At 34.1% G+C, this 9,018-nt stretch overlaps 1 protein-coding gene across 1 annotated transcript; it reads left to right on the top strand.

Moving 5' to 3' along the window:
- Positions 1 to 5,926: 5,926 nt before the first annotated feature.
- On the top strand, positions 5,927 to 8,672 carry LOC110871776 (probable WRKY transcription factor 75). Its single transcript, XM_022120510.2, has 2 exons — positions 5,927 to 6,425; positions 8,341 to 8,672. The coding sequence occupies exons 1-2, from the start codon at positions 6,004 to 6,006 to the stop codon at positions 8,516 to 8,518; spliced, it is 600 nt and encodes a 199-aa protein (XP_021976202.1). The 5' UTR covers positions 5,927 to 6,003; the 3' UTR covers positions 8,519 to 8,672.
- The last annotated feature ends 346 nt before the right edge of the window (positions 8,673 to 9,018 follow it).

Raw genomic sequence — 9,018 nt, 5'->3', positions numbered from 1 at the left:
TGTCGGATCTCCGAATATCTTTTCATAATCAGTTTCTTGCTCCATGTAAGGTCTGAGTATCTCAGAATCTTGATCCTCAAAGTAGACATAACTGTCTGGTTCTTCGGCTGCAATGACGTCTTCATCCTTACCAACATCTTTGTCTTCATCCTTACCAACATATTTCACAATCTCAACATCCTTACCTACACAATTACAAGCAGGCTACCAAAACAAACATATAATAAGAACTTGAAAAAGACCACTGCATGAAAACAAACATATAAAAATAACTTGAAAAAGACCATTACAAGCAGGCTACCACAACCAAATCCAATTTGTCCACAATATACTACTTAACAAAAAACATTAGAACAATCAACACCCAAGTAATCACAAAGTACATCTTCAGTTTCAACACATCTCCATTCTTGTACCGACCCAACTGTTCTTTGCACTTAGCCAACTCATCAATTAAACCAGGCATTACCCCTCCGCAAACCGGACATCCCTGTTCTTCACCTTTGTCAGCCCATCTTAGGAATCCACATCCTCCAACCTATTATCAGACATCATAAGCAAGACTTTCCAACAAAGTTAAGATTCAATAAGCATAAAACAGAAGAAACTTACACATCGAATATACCAACGACCAGGATTAGTTGTCGATTCTGATTGTTTCATCACTGTTTTCGCACCACATGAACATATGATGTCTGAATGTTGAGTTTTGCCCTTCAATCGAAGCACAGATGACGAAGATGAAGACATGTTCAGGGCACTGATTAGAGGGCAAATAATTGAGGGCAGTGAATTGAGGGATTGAGGGCAGTGATTGGGGGTCGATTGAAGAACGTTAGCGATTTAGGGCAGGATGAGGATACAACCTATTAATGAGGAAGATGAAGGGTAGTTTGGACTTTTCACTACAGACTAACGGTAACAATAACGGAAACTTGGTCCGGGGGGTAAAAGTCCGACATAACCCCAAACAGTGGGGGGTAAAATTGCAATTATTTCCTTAGAGGGTAGATATACAAATCACCCCTAACCTCAGAAGGTAAAATTGCAGTTTACTCTATGAAATATTTCTCTACTAGATTTTTCTTTTTTTTTTATAGTTTTTTTTTTTTCTCAGAAGCCTAAGATTATGTTCAATAGTAAGAATTTTTGTCGTTTGTATATGATGAAAAAATCAACCACTAAAGTGCAACAAAATTATTTTTACGACGGTTCAAGTAACCTGTCTAACTTTTGAAAGTCTCACAACTTATGACTTGACAATCCAACAACGAACATAATTATTCATTCTTCATATTGGCCAAGAAGTTCTTATTTGACCAAAAGTTAAAATCTTTTTATTGTGCTCCACGTGTATCCAGTAAGCAAAAGTTTACCCATTCAGTTGTTCATTCATATATATATATAGAGAGAGACTAAGGCTGTGGGGTATGGGGTGTGGGTTGGGGGAAAACGTCTAAGGCACCACCCCGAGTGGATTTGGGTTGGGGCGTGGCCCCTTGGGGCTTGGGTTTCAAGCCGGGCGTGAGGCGGGGGAGCAAGGTGACATGGCGGTTTGTGAAGAGATAAAAAACAAATATTTTTTTTAAAAATATTAAAAAATTAAATTTGTTTTTTAAATAATATTGGGTCAGCCCAGCGGGTCAGCCCACGAAGCCCACCAAACCCACGCCCCCCAAACCCCCACCCCACCATACCGTGTTGAATGTGAGTTTAACCCATGTCTGCCATCCCGTTCCACGTGTCAACCAATGCCCAACCCAAGCCCCAACCCAAGCCCCACCATACCCCATGGTCTAATGGGGTGGTGGTTCATTGGTAAAGGTAATACCTTTAAGCACCTTCGGAGATGGTGGTCTTGGGTTCAAGTCTCATATGCTTCATGGAATAAAAGAAATTTGTCGTTCAAAATATATATATATATATATATATATATATATATATAGAGAGAGAGAGAGAGAGAGAGAAAGACGGGTTAATGTAGAAATGAGATTTAACATGTGAGGCATATGAAGTTAATTACGCATGAAATAAAATAACTATACAGGTAGTATCATAACTTCGCATCATAATTACGCATATAGTAAAATAATTATATAATGCTTATGCTTATATTTATCTAAGCACGATAATTAATAACTACGCATGAGGTTAAGTAGATACGCAACATGTATTACTAATTAGGCCATTCCTAACACAACGAAGTGCCAAAGTTTTGAAGTTCCATTGGCACTATGTGGCCACTCCTAACACAACGAGTATGAGTAATTTGTAATCAACACAAATTTAGCCATAACTAGTGGTCTAATGATCTTACCATCAACCAGGCCAAAGTTGATTATATGAAAGCGATACTGATAAACGCCTCAGCTATGAAAATGTTTTTTCATCTTGTGTAAAACGAAGTCACGAACTGTTACCATTAATGTTATAGAGGACAAAGACATCATACTCGGGAGCGTATACATCATCTACTTTCGATGCCATTGACGTCGATGACAATTTTACCCTGACAGACATTCAGGGTTTCCATGTCAGTCCAAAAATGATACTCCAACCAATGTTTTAAAAACCGGTAAATACCGACCGGTTATACCGGTATTACCGTTTCCAGATGTAAATCCGGTACGAAACACCCCGGTAAATAAGTGACACGGCATAAGGTGTGTACCGGCGGTAAAATCCGGTATACCGGTTTAAAACGTAATACCGGTATGGGCCCGGGGTTATTTTAGTTTGAGTTGTTACTTATTTTTATTATATATGTTACTTATCTAACGTAATTTTTATATATTGTGATTATTCGTAACTAAAAGTTCTTATTTAATATTGTATGAAACGAAAACAGTTAATGTATTCAACGCTCAAATGGCTTAAACATATTGTACACTTTCATTTAAAAGAGCTTGTTGGAAAATTGAATGATTTTCGATTATCTTTTGGATTATTTTTTATTATGGATTTACTTTTGCATCATCTTTTAATATATAATCATGCACTTTTGGATTAAGTTTTGGATTAGCTAGTCAACCCGGTTGAACCGCTCGGTACAACCCGGTTGAACCGGTTGAACCATTTTTTAGCATAATCCGGTTTGATTTAAAAACCGGTTTTTAAAACATTGACTCCAACAACTGAGTTTGAAGAACCGCCTCATCCAATGGGGCGTAAGAAGGCAAATGAGGCGACGATGGGTTCAAAAGGGTAAACAAAATTGAAGGAGACACTGGAGCCGGAAAAGTATGACGGCATCAAACAACGTATGCATCATTACATGGAGAAATGAGAGAAAACGATTGATGTTTTCACAGGTTTAACGTCTCAATTTCTAGTGAATCAAGACCTCACCAGTATTCGATCACTCGAATTTGGACCCAATATCATGCCACGTCCACGAAAAGGTTTTCTAGGAGATTAAATAACGTCATGGATTAGAAGAATTATTATTTCGGTTTCTATGGGTTTTTATTGTTGTGTGCCTTTTATTTTTAGGTTTAGAGGTGTTTTTGTAATTGTTGTGCTTTAAAATTTCTTGGCAATCTGGATTTGAAATTTTTATTTAGTATACTTTAAACAAAATAAAAAAATTTAATATAAAATAAATTAGATATAGAATAAATAAAAGCAAAAGTAGATGATGAGGTGTAGATTTAGATTGGTTTAGCAACAAAGGAGAAGATAATTTTTTTTTTAAAATAGAACTTTGAAATGATGTGGTTTGTTGAGATGACGGGTCTGAAAACAAACCCAATGGTAGCATTGAAGATGCTTTTAGACCCATTCTAAAGTTTTTTAGTTAGGCCCGTTTATCCCTTTGCTAAAATATAGGTGTCACTAGGGGTGCAAACGAGCTGAGCCGAGCCCGAGCTTGACCAGGCTCGAGCTCGAGCTCGTTTAACATATGAAAGCTCAAGCTCGAGCTCGGCTCGATTCGAGTTTGGCTCGATTCGAGCTTTATTTCTAAAGCTCGAGCTCGGCTCGAAGGTAATTTTTCAAGCTCGAGCTCGGCTCGGACTTGACTCGTTTAGTATTTATTAATTAATTTATATTAATTATAATTATTATTGTGCATATAATTTAGTTATTTTTTATATTTATATAAATGGTAGTTATTATTAGATAAACATATATTTAATATATTAATAAAAAATATATAAACAGAAAGCTCGTTTAGGCTCGCGAGCCGGCTCGAGCTCGATAAGCGAAGCTCGGGCTCGGGCTCGTTTAGTAAACGAGCTTGTTTTTAGGCTCAGGCTTGAGCTCGAGCTCGTTTAAGCTCGGCTCGTTCAAGCTTTTTTTCGAGCCGAGCTCGAGTAGCTCACGAGTAGCTCGGCTCGTTTGCACCCCTAGGTGTCACGTTAGTTCTAATGCTTTTCATCACTTTACTTTTTGTTTTTTTATATAGTACCGCTCCTATCAAATGTAAGGAAAGCTATACATGATACAAAAATCTCTCTTTTTTATTTTGACAAATTGGATTGTAATAATTCCAAGTATGATTTATTGGCTGATAATATTTTATATTGAAAATGCGACAAATGACACTCGTAACTTTTATATTGGTTGTCAAAGACAATCTCACTTTAACAAAACTAACTTCGCATGCTCCTAATAAACAACTGATTGGTTTTATTCTAATCAAAATGTTGTAAATTGTTTTGAAACGACATGAATGACAGTTTGGGGTGAATGAAGTTACTTTCTATTATAATGGGATTGTTTTTGGCAACAAAAATGAAAGTCGTGACCAACAAGTGTCATTAATTACATTGCTACTATAAATAATTATCGATTGATGAATCATAGTTCCGAATACTAAAATCATTTTTAGTAAGTTTTATTTACATAATAAAAAACACGTAACTTTTTTAAATAACTATATACACCAAAAAGGCATGTAGCCCAATGGTATTAAGGTGTTAAAATGAGGGTTTTTTTTTTTTTTTTTTTTTTTTTTTTCTAAATGGTATCAAGGTGAACAAATAATGTAGCTTTAGCAGTCGGTTTAAGGGGGTATATGTTTTTCGTTTAAAAAGAAATTACTATAGCAACGACCATTTTTCTTATTTTTGGTAAGTTGGTATGGTTGGAATGGTTATTAATTTATACTTGGGAGCGTGAGAACCTTTTTGAGAGTAAATTACATGAAAGTATAAGTTTATATAAATTATTATTTAAATATTATTTTCTATACTTATTTTTAACAGGGTGTATTTATCTTAGACTGGGCGTTGTGAATCGTGATTTAACTTTTTCATTTTTTAACAACTCACTTTATTTATAGACATAAAGAGCTAGCAAAGGACTGAAAAAAACAAATACAACAGAGCTTTAGTAGTCAGTTGGTACTCGTGAATGGCATGGCGGAGCCCCCCTATAACTAGACCGGCGTGGTGTTTGGGGCTTAACATGTGGATGTGGCATGGAGCCATATCACAACTCTATCATTGATTGATCTTGGTTGATCGTTCTTAAGAGTCGGATACTCACAGACTATTATAATATTGAATAATGTATTCTTGGGAGATTTATGTATTATAATCACAAACCATATTTATTGTATTAAGAATTCTAATACAAGCTAATGTTCCAAAAAACGAATAAAAATTTTGGGGTATGTCATTTATCGTGAAAACCAAACTGTATAATTAATCAGTCTGATCTGATCGATATATACATTTAACCCAGCCAGTTCTCTACAAATTATTATTAACCAGACCGTAAACACCCACTAACGTTCAAATGTTACGTAAAGCACAACACCTTTTTTTTTTTTTTTTTTTTATCTACAACTTTTGAAAAATAAAATAGGATGGTACTTGGAAAGAGTTAATGACAAACAGCCGCCTCTCTTTTATTCAAAAGAAGTTAATAGTAGTTAATTCAGCCACCTTTATAACACCTTTCTTCCTTCCATATTTTCTTCTTCCTCATCACAACCACAATTCCACAAATCACACCTCTCTCTCTCTCTCTCTCTCTCTCTCTCTCTCTCTCTCTAGAATGGACAACTTTGCTCCAGTTTTCCCCTACAACTCATCGTCTTCGACCTCACCAACCGCGGTTTCTTCGCATCTTTCACTCAACTTAATGACAGACTACTCAGATCACAACAGTAGTTATGATCAGTTAGAGGATGATCATGATCAGAATCTTGGTTTTGTCGGGAAAAACGTTAATTGTAGCTCCGAAGAAGTCGGGTTGGATCATGTTTCTTCGGCTACTAGTGAGTTGGGTAATAGTGAAGGGAATTGTGGTTCTGGATCTGGATCCGGGTCGGGTAAGATCCATGTTAAGAAAGGTGATAAGAAGATTCGAAAACCGAAGTGCGCGTTTCAGACAAGGAGTCAAGTTGATATTCTTGATGATGGTTATAGATGGAGGAAGTATGGTCAGAAGGCTGTTAAGAATAACAAGTTTCCCAGGTTTGTTTTGTTGTTCCTCAAAAGATTCTTAGTACTTATATAACACCCCCCCCCCCCCTCCAAATTCTAGTCTCACACCGTTTTTAAACAACTGTTTGATGGTGAATCAAACAGTTGTTGCAGGTCTTTATGTCAAATCATAGCTTTCTGAATTTTAAACAACTGTTTGCGTGTATTTTATACGATTGTTTGCAAGTCTGTATGTCAAATCATATTCCCTGAATTTTAAACAGGTGTTTGCGTATATCTTATATTCTTAGTACTTATATACCCCCCCCCCACCAAATTCTAGTCTCACACCGTTTTTAAACAACTGTTTGATGGTGAATCAAACAGTTGTTGCAGGTCTTTATGTCAAATCATAGCTTCCTGAATTTTATAAACAACTGTTTGCGTATATTTTATACGATTGTTTGCAAGTCTGTATGTCAAATCATATTCCCTGAATTTTAAATAGTTGTTTGCGTATATTTTATACGGTTGTTTGCAAGTCTGTATGTTAAATCATACCTGAATTTTTAACGGCTGTTTGCGTGTATGTTTAATGGCCGTTTGATGGTGTGAATTAGATTATGGGGTGTGAGTATAGCATGTCACCATATCTAACCCTAGTTAAATATTATGTTCTTTTTTTTTCTTCTCAAAATAGGAGGATTATGTTAGGTTGATCCATGAGTCTTCGTTCAACGTTTATATTTTCAGTTGTTCAACACTCTCTCTCTTGATAATATTTATAACTTTTTAATGTTGAAAACGATGTCGTTTCTTTATATCCATGTTTTGCATTAAAAGTCCAGTTGAATTCTTACTAGTTTACTTCCTAAATTCAAATCATTAAACTTTAGTTGTTGGTGATGCTCACATGTGGTTGTTGTTCATGGGGTTTGAATAACATGTCTTAGGTTTCCATGAATAGATTATAATTAGATACATACGGCCACATGTATATACATAATCCATGTGCATAAAGGAAGTTTGCATGAAGATCAAAATAAATTCATATAATTTTATATTTGTATAAAAAATCATAAAAAAGTATTTTGATGTATAGTTATGAAATACAAGAATAAATATTGTGAAAATGTTGGTATATAATCATATATTTGAATGAATTTGAATACCCTTATAATGATACACTTTTTAGGAAAATAAAGTACACCCGAAGAGTGAATAGGCATGCGAAAAAAATAGATACTCAACAATTTTTTGCATATAAATAAAAAAGAAAATAAGTAGTTGGTTCATTTTATACATTTCAATATGTTAAAAATGAAACACAAACATGAAATAGATACACAAAATAGTTTTGACATATTTCATAACTATAGAAACAAATTTTTGCATAACATATATACACTAACATTTATATAGGGTAGGGATAGTGTAAAAAGTGCTCAAAGTGTGAGAAGTGTAAGAAGTGTATTATAACACTATATATAATACTATATAACACCATATAAACATCGTATAACAATATGTAACACCATATAATATCATATAACACTATGTAACACTATATATCATTATATACCAAACATAACACTATACATCTATCATAGACATGCTATCAGACAACCTATAGTGTTATATTTGTTATATAATGATATATAGTGTTACAAAGTGTTATATGGTATTATATGGTGTTACATATTGTTATACGGTGTTTATATGGTGTTATATAGTATTATATATAGTGTTATAACTTCTTACACTTCTCACACTTTGAGCACTTTTTACAGGATCCTCTACCCATTTATATATACCTAAAAGTAGTACATGTTCTTGTGAGTTTCTCTATTTGATTGTTTGTTTTATAATCATATCTTTTTATTTCTTTATAAACAAACACATATTTCTTATAAGCTATTAATTTCCATTTGATTGTTATTAATATTGTGTATGTCATTCAATACAGAAGCTATTATCGGTGTACATATCAAGGATGCAACGTGAAGAAACAGGTTCAAAGGCTATCTAAGGATGAGGGAGTCGTAGTTACGACTTATGAAGGAACACATTCCCATCCGATCGAGAAATCTACCGATAACTTTGAGCATATTTTGACTCAGATGCAAATCTATTCTTCTTGCTAGCTCAATTAGGAAAATAAATAAAGCCTGAACAGCTAGCTATTTAGATGATCAATTTCACAATCCTTTATTTCTTGTAATCCTTTGTGTTTAAGTTTCTTAAACTTAATTATATCTTTATTTAATAACTAAAATATATCAGTTTAATTAATTCGAACCCAATTCATCATGAAATATGATTCTAATTCTATCTTTTATATGTTATACTCAAAATAGTGATATATGTATTGTATGCATATACGTATGTATTGCTATTTAATAAACATGGTGTTTATTGACAAGAAAGATGGCTAAAATACAAAATTATGTTAGTTTAGAACTTTAGCTAGATCGAGTAAAAGCATCTAGAAATTCAACACTTTTATAAACGCGGATTTGTTATCGTACTTTCTGTACTATGTTATAAATACAATTTCTAGAATTCATTTGAATAAATTTGAGATAGTACTGCCCTCGTGATCGACGATAGAAGTATCCGTATCCTGTTGGTGAAGGTCCGTAAA

Source organism: Helianthus annuus, chromosome 8, assembly GCF_002127325.2.
Source record: "Helianthus annuus cultivar XRQ/B chromosome 8, HanXRQr2.0-SUNRISE, whole genome shotgun sequence".
In the NCBI taxonomy this organism is placed as follows: Eukaryota; Viridiplantae; Streptophyta; class Magnoliopsida; order Asterales; family Asteraceae; genus Helianthus; species Helianthus annuus.
This window is presented reverse-complemented; position numbering and strand designations above follow the sequence as displayed.